The 13,942-nt window shown below is 35.7% G+C and overlaps 1 protein-coding gene across 1 annotated transcript in view; it reads right to left on the bottom strand.

Annotated features, from left to right (window-relative positions):
- Hnf4 (Hepatocyte nuclear factor 4) overlaps positions 1 to 13,236 on the bottom strand; it is a 77,044-nt gene extending 63,808 nt beyond the window's left edge. The window contains exon 1 of the mRNA XM_089249050.1: positions 12,665 to 13,236. Coding sequence (XP_089105176.1) covers positions 12,665 to 12,878 — 214 coding nt within the window. The 5' untranslated portion in view covers positions 12,879 to 13,236. The remainder of the gene's footprint in view (positions 1 to 12,664) is intronic.
- Between the last annotated feature and the right edge of the window lie 706 nt (positions 13,237 to 13,942).

Genomic DNA, 13,942 nt, shown 5'->3' with positions numbered 1-13,942 from the left:
GTAAATATGTATATAGTAAATATCTAATTATAATTTTTATATGAACAAATATTGAACATATTTGGAAGCTACAATTTGAAAAAGAAAAATTGTCAACATAAAGAGGCGTGATCTGAACTGCATCTACAATGTAAATGTGTCTATGTAAAATTAAATTATAACCACATGTGCACATTGTAATAAATGTTTATATGTAAAATTAAATCATGTCATTAAATATAAGATGTTTAATTGATGATAATTTAGAATTTAGTTAGTTTTTATTCGTAAATATGTATGCATGTAAATTTTTAATTTTTATTAACAAATATTGATGATCATATGAACAAGCTCACAAGTTGGGAAAGAAAAATTGTAGATGGAAAAGAAACTTGATCTGAATTACTTCATCTACAAAGTAAATATGTGCATGTGTTTTTATTTGTAAATGTATATAGGTAAATTTTTATTTTTATGTAATATCTAATTAAGGTTTTTATTAACGAGCATGTAAGAAAGCTTACAATTGGGAAAAGAAAGATTGTAGGTGAAAAAAACTTGATTGGAATCAATCTACAACGTAAATGTGTACATGTAAATATATGTATATTTAATTATAATTAAGAATTTTATATATCTCTATATGTAGAATTTATGTATCTAAGTATTCACATATGTAAATAGTAATTATCTAATGATAGTGAGAAACCCAATTTGCAAATGGAAGTTTATATACTGAATGAAATGTGGACTTTGCCAATTTCATTCACTATTTTGCATCAAAATTTATTGTTGGAATAAAATTTTGTGTAATATATTCTTCAATGTAAAGAAATAAAAACAGTTTGATGTTTTAAAGTGTTAGTTTTTTTTCCGCAGTTTTTTTCATGGAATGTTTTTTGCAGCTTTTTTTTTAAATTGAGTGATGATGAACATATTTTGAAATATATTAATAAAATGGGACTAAATTTAGTTTCCAAGGTCAAGAATAATTGTGTTAATAAAATTCGGTTGGCCAGTTTCTGATATTAGGATGAAAAATCTCAAAAATCAAGTAATTAAATTTTATATATATCGAAATAGTTTTTATTTTCTTTAACAGCTTTAAATACTATAGAGATAATTTTGATTAAAATGTGTTATAAATTTACGAGTAATCATAGTAGATAATTTTCGTATTAATTTCGCTCAAAAACATATTTGCGGATCAAAAATGATGTCATTCCTTAATAAATCTTACTTTATTTAAAAAAAACATTTTTTTAACGGAAAAATATGATAGTTTCTTGATAAAGTATTAAAAAAACTTGGATATATATGTGGGCATTTTCATCCAAACTAAACGGAGTTTCTCAAATTGAAACGAGGGATATTTATTTTTTGTATCGCCTAAGAAAGAGCTCCTTGAAAAACCTTCCTATTAGAAGAGCCTTAGCTAAGGGGAAAGACGGAATATGTGACGTCACGCGGAGGAGTTATCTGGCCTTGAATGTCTAGTCGGCCGTGCCCTTTCTCGCAATATTTCCCCATAATGATGAGGCGATGAATACAGCGAAACCACGATACAACGATACTCCGCGGACCAACAAGAAAAAATATTTTCGTAGAGAGATCATCGTTATATCTAGAGGCTGCAGTTTAACATTTTACGTTGGCAGCTCCCTCCAAACAAGACTTGAAAAAAAAATTAGAGGGATTTATCGATATATCGAGTATCGTTGCTTGTAGCGAGGTTTAACTGCATATACCACGATTAGAGATGATATCCGAAATTTCTCTACAGTCATCGTGTCACTTGGAAAGCTTGATATTTGAATGAGAACAGAGTTTAGTATTTGAATGATCTCCATAAAAATGCAAGTAAAAATGCATATCTGTTTATGACCTCGCGTTGGGCCCTTGGCCGTCTTTGCGAAATCATGGGTTTAGGATTGCCTTTTTATCTCTGTTCGAGTCGGCGTCGTTGCCATTGCGTGGGATACCAAAGGTCAAGACGTTCTCTTCCTCCCCACCCCCCTCTCCCAATCACCATTTTTCCTGGAAATGTGTTTATATTCGTGAGCTTGATATTGAGAGACTGATAAAAGAAAATAAACCAAATAAACCACGATGTGTACCGAGTCAGCTGCTTTCAACATCTCATTATAAAAGAAAGCAGCCAAAAAAAAAAAAAAAAAAAAAAAGAAACGGGGGCTCTTTCCATCATCTAGCGATAATTCTTCACAGTTTAGAGACGTCGCTAGTCGATTCGTCCTCGTGAGAAACTTTCCTGACGCGACTTGACTACAGGAGACTTTCCTGTAGCGTAAACGGCCTCAACGTGTTCATAGGAAAAAGATTGCTGCGACAGAGAGTCTCACGCCGAAGAAGGGTTAGCGCACAAACATCTCGGTGAGTGGAAAACAAAACGAAATGTCGAACGCTACAGTTCGGAAAATCTGGATTAATTTTCCCATAAGCGTTGTCAGCGCCAACGTGGTGAATTTTATTTGCCTAAAATTGGCAACCCTGGCAGCCCAGCCAGTTTTCGCAACCCTTATCCACCGCATTAATTAACCGAATACTTCGTTAAGTCAATTTTTTGTGTGTTCCACACTGGTGGTCGGTTGAAGTTGGTTTTCTGTGGTTTCCACAACTGTTACCACCTTCACTTCAAAATATGGAAGACAGATGGCAGCACCATCAAGAATGCAAAAAAAGGAGAGCAACTCTCACAATGTAAATAGAAAATAAAATAAATCAAATAAAAACCACGACGTGTACCGAGTCAGCTGTTTTCAACATCTCATTATAAAAGAATTAGTGGTCATACATACTGTACATATATAGATAGATAGAACCGCTCACAACGAGTGATGCCAAGCACCTTACTTCCATTACCTCAAAAGAAGCAGGGTTGTGTCGAAAGATTAATAGTAGTGGCCCCCTTGCTCGCAAGTATCAAATCACTCGCGTCGTTTTCCCCACGAAGACAGTTATCAAATCGATGTAACATACAAGTCATTTGATTAAAAATGGATGGCTGAACCCAATGACCAGGGAGAAAAATTGCACGTGCGCCCAGTGGCACATAAGGACTGAGGACCGCAGCTTGGGATTTCAAAAGAAGTGAGGAGAAGACATCACGAGACGAAATCGAAGTGAAAAATTCACACTATTTTTTTTGTGTGCATTTTACAATTTTCTTCTGATCCCAATAAACTACCCAGTGTTTAGCTTTACACCACTTCAATTGAGCTAAAAGAAAACATTTATCCATTTTCAGTTTTGTGTTAAGAAGGTAATTGGTAGCACCTGAAGAAATACACGCACACATAGGGTTACCAGTCATCCTCCTCTGGAAGGACATGTCTTTTCGTCCACCTTTTCAGGTTTCCAGAATTATTTTTCTATTTTATTCGGGGCAGGGATTTATTTTTTTCACTCTAAGGCCGGAATTACACTATAAAAGTTTTATGAAATTTCTTTTATAAAACTTGAAAATGCAACCAATAAGCGTATCAGTTAAACTCGAGTGAATGTAACCAACAGGCTTATTGGTGTTTTTTCAATAAGTTTTGTAAAAGATGTTTTATTAAATTTTTATAGTGTAAATACCGGTCTAAAACATCTCTCTTCAGTGATATGAGTGTTTGTAGGTGAATTTCCACAACCGCGAGCGCCAAAGTGGCACCAATTCTCGCGCTAAAATTGGCAACTCTGATACACAGCGGCATTTGCTAGTTTTGGCAACCCCTTATCAACCGCATTAATCAACCAAATATTTCTTTAATTGAATTTTTTATGTGAATTTTTTCACATTTAATGTCATATTTTTATTGATTGTCGCATTAGATTGCTTCCATGTAATATATTACATTTCTTGTGTAATTATAGGTTTTCTTTGTTGGCCATCTCGAATTGACAGCCGAGAAAGCGGAGATTGCTTGGAGCAAGGGGGAAAAAATCGCCACGTTGGCGATGACAACGCTCATGTAAAATTAACCGTGTACGAGTGTGTTTTTTCTCACACATTTCTCATACGCTTTCATCAGTCGTTGTCAGAACTGCCAGAATACAAGAGCCCAAACTGCCTGTCTCCAAGCAGGGTAGATGCTACTCTAACCACGGCTCAATTTGCTCCAGAATAATATGAAAAAAAAAAAAAAAACAGTCCGGAAAACAGCTCTGGAATGAGAAAACCGCAACATCCATTGTTTAATCCGAACGCCACTGTTTGCTCAGAAACAGCGAATGCGGTACACCGAAGTGGGGAGAGAAGAGTACTTACCTCTTCCATTCAGAAATAGAGAAAATAAGATGGAAACATTTTTTACACACAATGCTGATTCCTATGTCAAATCGTTTCCGGAATTTATTTTGTCAGTATAGTGACGCCATCTGTTGTGAATATTAGGAAATGTCTCGTTACCAAAAAGTGTGTGTGTGTGTGTGTGTGTGTGTGTGTGTGGAGGCGTTCTTTCTGTTTCGAATCTGGCAATTGTACATGCACGGGACTTACATAAACGCACAGTAATTAATTCCGACACTGTCAATTCTTCGGAAGTAAAATAGGAGTATGTTGCCACTGTGTCAATAAGACCAGGGCTGTGTGTAGGTTTACCAAAGTCCTATTTGGTCAGTATATTTGCGGTAAATGTGATAAATATGCGGTGATAATGCATAATAACCATTGTTATGTATAATCACCGATCATTTTTGTGAGTATGATAAATTTACTTAAATTTATCACTTTTTACCGGCGATTATGCAAAATTCGCAATCGTCGTTGGTATGAAAATGATAAATCATACTAAATTAATCACATTTACCGGTTATTATGCGTAATACCCATTTCACATTGATAAATATGTTAAATTGGTTGTTACTCCACTGCCATTATAAAATTTATAAGTAGGTAACCGTACTTGTGAGCCGGAGTCTGAACCGGAATAACTCCTACTTGACGAATTCCGCAACTGGATTTCGATATAGCGAAATCCACAAGTAAGAAATTTGATGATCGTGCCAGATATAACGAATTTTCATTCAATAAATTTTACGCGCGATTGCACTCCGATATAATGATCCCTCATTCAACAAATTTTACGACCGTACACCGATATAATGATACCCCATTTAAGAAATTTTATGTTTGTTCCCCTTATATAACGAACTTTCACTAGAAAAACTCTTTGATACATAACGATTTTTTACATGCTCTTATTTAAGAGATTCGCACAGGGACAGGGTTCGATAAAGAGAAAGTAAAATTGTGAAATTCACTTTAAATAGAAGTTCGTTATATCGGAGTCCGACTAATATTTATCTAACATAATACTGAGACACATTTGGAAATTTTTTTCATTATTACAAAGTTCACCAATTACACTAGATCATTACGCATAACTTGTATTTAGTTATATTTGAAATCCATACTTTTTACGGCCATCTTTTTTCAGACACCTCATTGGGCCTGTTGTGATCTTTGTATAATCACCAGTAAAAGCGATAAAATTCAAGTATTTGCCGCAGGGGTTCTTAACCTTTTTCTGTCGCGTCCCAAAATCAACAACGGGATGAACTTCGCGACCCATCGGCTATTTTAAATTTTTAATTTTTTGTAAAATATTTTCCGATTAACAAAATGTTTAGTTTCGAACAAACCCAGTCTATGGTGTTTTAACAAGTGGGCCAACGAGGCTGAAAGCCCAGGGAACCCGAAACAAACAGAGAGCACCAGGTTATTGAAAGCTTTCAATAATATTATAATTATTTCGTTCACAAATTATGAATTTGCGTTAATGCTGGAGTTACTTCTCTTTAATTTTCAATCATCTTCCATTAATTCTTGGGTTATTTTTCATTAATTCTTGGGTTATTTTTCATTAATTCTTGGGATATTTTTCATTAATTCTTGGGTTATTTTTCATTAATTCTTGGGTTATTTTTCATTAATTCTTGGGTTATTTTTCATTAATTCTGGAATTATTTCTCTGTTTAGATCTCTTTTTTTTCGTTAATTTTATAAATACTTTTCATTAATTTTAGAATTACTTTTCGTTAATTTTAGAATTACTTTTCAATATTATTATTTTGAGTTATTTTCCACTGATTCTTGCGGTGTTGTTTTTTCATTAAATCTGGAATTATTTCCCATCAATTCTAGAATCATTTTCTATTTTCATTAATCCTGAATAAGTGTGTCTCGAATAGTGAATAATGAAATGTTTAATATTAATGAAAAGTTTAATAATAATTGATAATAATGAAAAGTTTAATAATAATTGATAATAATGAAAAGTTTAATAATAATTGATAATAATGAAAAGTTTAATAATAATTGATAATAATGAAAAGTTTAATAATAATTGATAATAATGAAAAGTTTAATAATAATTGATAATAATGACTTTTTAAAATTAATCATGTGTTTAGTTAATGTAATTCCATTAATCCTGGATTGTGAGTGATTGTAAGTTCTGACGATCCATCTCAGGAGCTCCCGAACACAAGATTGGGTCGTGACCCATAGGTTAAGCACCTCTGACTTACCAAATACATTAGGTACGCTTGGCTTAATATTATGTATAATCACCGGTAAAAGTGATAATTTTTTTAGCATTTATTAAATTTACCAATGATATTTGGGTATTATGCGCCAGTAAAAGTGATAATTTATCAAACTTAATGAGACGATTCGTCATTATGTATAACAAACTGGCAATTATGCATGTTAACGGGTTTATCATCTGCCGTAACATGAATTCATCGGAATTCCAATTTTTATTTTTCCAACGTTATTTCATACACGCTTTTATATCCGGAACGTATTGATGAACTGACAGATTCAATAAGTTTCAATATCGCAAGCAGCGTCTGCGAAAAGTATTAAGTTTCTAAAGATTAAATACCTGCCTACATCAGCTATCACGAAGTAGCCTGTTATCATTGGAAAAGGCACAAAGTTCACATTCTGTACGTGTGCACATCTTTCTACGTCTGCATGGTATTTTTTTTCGATAATGCATTCAAGAAGAAAGATATCATGTTTAGGAGATAACGGGAAATGAGGAAATAACCGAGCAACGCGCACGTGCATGTGTGTGTATAGTATACAGCAAGCGAATCCCGAGCTCAATATCATTTTTCGAATTATTTCAAATTGCTCCTATTTTTTTGGAAATACGGGGTAGTCCAGAAGACTAGTCCTGTTTTGAAAGAAATACAAACTGTTATATAAGCTGGTTATGAATAAACTGTCACTACACAGACGTATGTAGCGTCCATTCCGATGGAGGTATTTTGAATGAAACTTGGTAAGGATATATGGGATATGGGGAAAAGAAAGATTCAATTAAAAAAGTTCAGTTTTCGAGCACCAGGTGAAAAATTAATGCTTTATTATCGCAGTTATCTCCCCCCCCCCTCCTTCATGATCCAAATAGTGTAAAAAACCACATTTCAAGGAAATGCGAGCGCTACACAGGTCGGAGTGGTGTTAGTTTAATTATACTGGCACTACTCCGACCTATGTAGAGCCTGTTGTGGTGGACGTATTCCATTGAAATTTGGTATGCCCGTTATTTGGACCATGGAGAAAAAGATAATTGCGATTAAAAAGCGCACTTTTTTCACCTGGTGGTTAAAAATTGAACTTTTTTTTAAATCAAATCTCCCTTTTCCCTATGGTCATATATCCTATATACCAAGTTTCAGCAAAATACCTCCATCAGAATGAGCGCTACATACGTCTGAGCAGTGTAAGTTTAGTTATAACCCCCTTGTAGATCCGTTCCCCAAACTTTTTGTTCCATCGCCCCCTCCAGCAGAATTTTTTCCCCTCTCATCGTCCCCAACTCAAACCAACCCATAGGATCCTATGTTATACCCGGAGCTTCTATCGCTCCCTGGAACATTCTATCATCCCCAGGGGACCATATTGCCCACTTTGAGAAACACTATTGTAGATAGAGATTTTTGCAAATTTGAAGGAGAAAAGGTTTCAAAGTTTTTCTTTTTTTACTTGCTACAACATTTCTACATGAGCACACCTTTGGTGACGCAGATAATGTCAAGCCTACATAGCATTTCTTGCCATGTTATTTGTAACATGAGTGATACAAATCTAATTGAGGATGAAGTAAAGTAAATGGGAAGTAAAAAAAAAACTTTAAAACCTTCTCTGTAAGTGTTTTAAGCCGCTTGTCTCTGTGTCTAACCGATTTTTTTTTTTCGCATTTTTTTTCAATGCAGGTTCAGACTTCTGGACCACCCAGATATGATGAAATGAAAAAAATTCTCGAATTCGATAATGAGTTTGGTAGCAACAGCCTCACAGAAATAGAATCAGCAAATTATAAAAGAAAAATTTTTTTTTACACATCCTTTGAACACTCATGTCACAAACAACATGGCAAGAAATGCCATGCATGCTATATATCCTTCGCGTCACGAAGATGCTCACGTAGAAAATTCGCAGTAGTTTAAAAAGAAGCCTCTTAAAGCTTTGAAATGCTTTAAGCCGTTTGTCTCCATCTTCAACAGCTATTTTAATTTTTTTCTTTTCGAAACAGGTCTGGACTGCAATGTATCATAATTTCATTCAACTACAAATTTGTGATTTGTTTCAACGCATAATTCTTCAACTACGCTAAATAGGCACATTATTATTTACATGGAAACGAAGATGATCAACTCTTTTTGTAAGATTTCGATCACTTTCAAGATTAAAAGAAAAAGAGTACTGAAAACGAAAATACCTATTTAATATCGATAGTTCGGACCTATCTAGTTCAGCTATAATTCTGAAGTGTACACACCGAAATTGTTAAAGTCTACGGACGCTCACTCTTTCCTTTTTAAAATAATGTTCCTCTTTGATTTGTTCCACATAACCCTACGCTATTATTTATTTAAGACCGACTAATTCCTGGTAGATCGTTATAAATTAATACTAAGAGAACTAAAAAAAAAAACAAAAAAAACAAGTACCCTGGGATAAAAATAATTACAAGAGAAATACAGTGTGACAATCGATATCGCTTTTACTTGTTCAAAGTAGTCACACTTTTGTGTGCCAAACTAACATTTTTTTCAAGCTCGAAATTCGAATATTTTCTCTCAGGACCCCTCCTCAAAATGTGCATTTTAGCGCCATCTATTATTTAAAAATCAAATGTGATGTAGATATTCATACAACTTCATAGAATTTCGTAAATGTTTTCCAATAGTCTCAAAATTTTTAATGCACTGTCTATCAAATATAAATGCAAGTATTATTTGTTCCAATTTATGTATATTTAAAGCTTAAAAAGTTATTTATTAATATGAAATATTTATTCACATATTATTTAATAAACCTAAACTGACTTTTATGTTGACACGAAATCAGCAATTTGCATATTTCGTAACCTGCGTTTCTTCAATGTGATATAGGAAAAACGAAGCTTGTATAAGGAAGGGCGAGGAACGACAAGTTGGTGCTAAAACTCTTAATTTATAAGAATATTTGATAATCATTTATATCATCATATAAAATGATAATATAAAAACACTCTTCTAACAACACAACAAAAATTTGTGTCCGCAACCATGAACCAGCACGTTCGACAACCTACTACTACATTGTTGATGGTCTTAACCGATTGTTTGGCTCTGAGGAGTCCTCGCCAGTGACAGCGAGATCTCTTTAGCAGTTTATTTTGAACCTGACCCGTCTTATCTCTCCATCCAGAACGAGTATCATGGCTGGTTGGACCTTGTCAGTCTCTTCCAGCAATGGCTTTGCTGCACCTGGCATTTTACTTTTTCGGTCAATATAACAACGTCGTTGGATAACTTGTGGGCAGTGAAGGATAGTTTGGAAACATTATCATCACAGACATAAGCTGGTGTGATTCTGTCTGACATACATTGGTGAACCTTTCCATTTGGTAGACCTTTTGAGATCTTGATTGCGCCTGGTAAGGTTCCTTGTATGGGAGTTCCAGGATTTTCTTTACTCTGTCATTGTGGAGGAAAACGTGCATGCAAGACAACAGATCGTTGCTGATAAAAACAACACGTTTTTTCCATGACAACGAGGCTGTCTTAGACTTCGATTTTCTATGGTAGTTTTAAACTGGTCTACGAAGCTTGATGGATCTGGGCGATAACGACTAGGTACGATCTCCACTGGAAGTCGAATTGGTGCACCATACACCATTTCCGTATTGATGGCTTACAAGTACTACTTCCAGGTGGTTCGAAAGCCCATTAGAACCACAGGAAGTATCGTTACTCAGTGATTAGTTACATGAGCTGTGATGGCAGACTTGAGATATTGATGGAAGCGTTCTACTTGAAAATTTTGCTTTTGCATGGTACGATGCGGTTCTCTGGCAAACGTTTCTCAAAAACTTGGCTAGAGCCTTGAATAAAAAGGATTAGAACTGAATATCTTGATCGGAGGTGAGTTTGTTAGGTGAACCGAACTGGGCAGACCATCCAGCATAGAAAACCTCGGCCACAGTGTCAGCAGAGCTATCCGGCGTGGGGAAGGCTTACGACCATTTAGAGAACTCATCTATTCAGAGTATGTGTACGTGCTCAAACCTGTCTTCACGTTGTGAGAATTCTCTATGAAGACTCTTCGTATGTCGGAACACTTTAAACTTTTGGAAGTTGTTGCAGGTATGTGCCCAAGAGTAAGCCTTCCGTACAGGCCACACGAAACACTCTTGTACCAGTTTCACATAAGCCAGGATGTGGCAGATAATGCTAGGCAATGGAGATGTCTCTGCGTATCGAGAATGGAACCAGAGGTCGAATACGACATGTAAAGGCATCATCGTGCAGCCGAAACTCTGACTCACCAACAGGAAGGGACTGAAATTTTAAGGAAGTAGATTGGCTAGCAAAAGATGAATATTTTCGTCTTTGAACTGTTTCTCTCACATTCTTCTAAAGTTGGTGGTTTATAGGTAGATAGATAGAACAGCTCATCATCCCGGACTGATGGAAAGCAACTTACTTCCGTTACCTCAAAAGACGCAGGGTTGTGTCGGACAAGTTAGTGAAAATATATAGCAATGCCTCCCCTTCCCCCAGCACCGTGATCGCAAGTATTAAATCACTCGCATCGTTCTCTCCATGAAGCCAGCTATCAAGTAGATATAACGTACATGCGTGGTCTTTATAGTATATGTGGTTATTCGAGATAGTGCATCCAACACACACGACTACATGGATTAGATTTCCGACTAAATGACCACAGGAATATGTTGATTCCAAATGGAGTTATGTTTCAATATGCCTAAGTTCAAAACGATAGCTGGCACGAGAATCTGTTGACTGTCAGTCTGCAGTATAGCTCAAGGTACCACTAGCTGACCTCATGGCATGATGGCAATATTTTGATATTCTGATTTGAGATGCAATTGCATTTACGAAATAGCTTGTCGTTAACTTTCAATGATGTCTTGCCCCCCCCCCTTCCAAAGAACAGCTATGGCACACCTATTGGGGATTGATGGATTTGAGATTGAGATTTGAGTTGGGAAACAAAACTTGTAACCACTGGTAATGTCTGCCTGGACTGTCATTGTGAGGATCCAGGTTCGAATCCCGTTGGTGGCACAGTGGCAGTCAGCTGAACGTATTTTCCTGCGGCTTTTTAACTTCGAGGCGTGAATGCTAGCTGGTTTCTCATTTGAAAGAGTCTGTCAGCAGAAAGTAAGCACGATACCTACATAATATGAAAATTCAAGCATTTACCATCTCTATTTGAAAATATAGGAGACAGATGGCAGCACCAGCAAGAACACGAAACAAGCATGATTCTGACAACACAAATGCGTTAGGGGGGTCACACATCTAAAACTCAGAATACACATTCCGGTATGCACTCTTCGTGAGAAATTCCGCAGAGGAATGTGTACGAGGTGCATTGTACGGTTAAGTAGCAGTAGTAGTGATAATAATACCTGCGAATACTGCACACGTCTAGTTCTATCCGTGGATCAAGCATCTTCATCCAGAAAGTAAATTTTTGCGTCAAACACAATTAGTCATAGCAATTGATAAAAGAAATATCCCCCATTGTTTACATATGAACGAACAATCCCGGAGTAGGAATCATGTTTACGCTGAAGAAAAAAAACTTACTTAAAAACTAAGTGCTATTTAAGTTTTCTCGACACGACTTCTCGTGCTTTCACTGAGAACGTCTTAAAGAATTTGGAATATGGGGGTGTAACTATGGCTAATCGTATAAAACTTTCGAGGGACACTTTAGTCAAATTTTACACGTAAAACAAGTTGCAGGCAATAAAATCTTCAATAATTTTAATTCCTGGTATATCTATTGCCTAGGAAATAATGGTTTTAATTAAAGTTTCCTTTCCCCGGATTCGTTGGTGCACTTTTTAAAAAGCCTCTGACTACGACTGCTTTTCTCTTCCAAAGAAACATAAATACATTCTTTCAGTCCCAATGCTTATCGATTGACGTCCATTTGAAATTTCGACACGTGCTAATCCAATCCATTGAAGAGAATATCTTGGTATCATTCCAATACTAACTAATCGTAATGGTATTTTGAATTTGACAACAGTCTACGTGTTAGAAGACTAGTTCCTCTTTTGAGGAGGGTTTCCTCTCGCCGAACTGGTATTTTGAATATGACAACAAAGGGTCTGAACAGAGAACGTGTTAGAAGACTCACCTGAGACAACTCCGGAAGTGATACTGGCCAAAGCAGCCGCGGCAGCAGCAACTGAAGCAGTCTGTACGATGACACTGTTATTGGATAAAGCATGATGAGTAGCAGCAGCCACAACAACACCACTACCATTAGTAGTAGTAGTAGTAGTCACATTACCGGTAGGACCGACCAACACACCGTGTGTAGCGTGTTGTGGTTGTTCTGCTTGATTCATGGATTTTTTTTTTTTTACTCTTACCCCCCACACACGCGCGCAAAGAGGCTTGTTGTATTAACCAAAGTCCAAAGTATGATGACAACAGCTGCTGCGAGTTTGTCTGTTGTTGATGAGGCTCAAAACCAGGAAAGTTACGTTTACGAGGAGTAGAAAGAAAAGAAAAAAAAAACGTAAAAGAGAAAATATAGTAAAAAAAAAATAATAATGATAATAATGAAAAAAAAAACAAAAACGTATTGTTCAAGTCCAAACTTCAACAAATTTTTTTTCTTCAAAACCGAGAAACGTCGTTCGGTTGGACTTGCGACTAACAGGTTGAAGTGCAAAATCACGAACAAATAATCATCATAATAATACTAATGGAAAAAAAAGATGGCGGACAATCAAAATAATGGCGAATAGTAAGAGATTGATACGGGGCGAATCAATGATTGCAGAGTCCAGAATCCAGTGGCTGTTGAAATAAAAAAAAGATATGATAAAAGATTGGATAAAGTTTCTTGATGTAGTTACATAGCGTATCCTTTACGTAGTTCGAGGATTTGCCTCTCTTCAAAAGCGCGCCCCATGGTGGTTGAAGATAAAAAAATGAAATGGGGTAAGAGAGATTATTCTTTTCTCTTTCTCGTCCCATATCTTTTTTTTTTCTAAACCAATCCCGATGTTTATAATTAAAATGGATATCCGACAAGAGTAGTTCGAAAATGAAACTGGATACTACGTTTTGTATATAGAGGGACGCGAGAGGATCTTCAAAGGTACGGTGATGGAAATTTTGTTTACGTTGACGATAATATTATCATCGGCCATTATAATTACGGTACTACACCCGAGTCTCGATTGAGTAAGATAAATCTTTGTATATATATTCATATATATTCTTACAGCAATCTTGAAACATTTTAATCTTTGTTGTGTAATCCTTTCTAAAGTCGGTGAGACCTTCATGAAATGGCCCCGTGGGATAAAATAATAACACTACTAAAAAAAAAAAAACCAATCATGTTCTGAAGGAAATTTAAACTGTTTTAAGGAATATTGGGGGCTACCGACGGATTTTT

This window comes from Pholcus phalangioides, unplaced genomic scaffold (genome assembly GCF_987345545.1).
Source record: "Pholcus phalangioides strain wild (caught in Gottingen) unplaced genomic scaffold, Ppha-v1.0 ptg000021l_1, whole genome shotgun sequence".
NCBI classification, from domain to species: domain Eukaryota; kingdom Metazoa; phylum Arthropoda; class Arachnida; order Araneae; family Pholcidae; genus Pholcus; species Pholcus phalangioides.
Note: the sequence above shows the minus strand (reverse complement) of the source record. Positions and strands in the feature narration are given on the sequence as shown.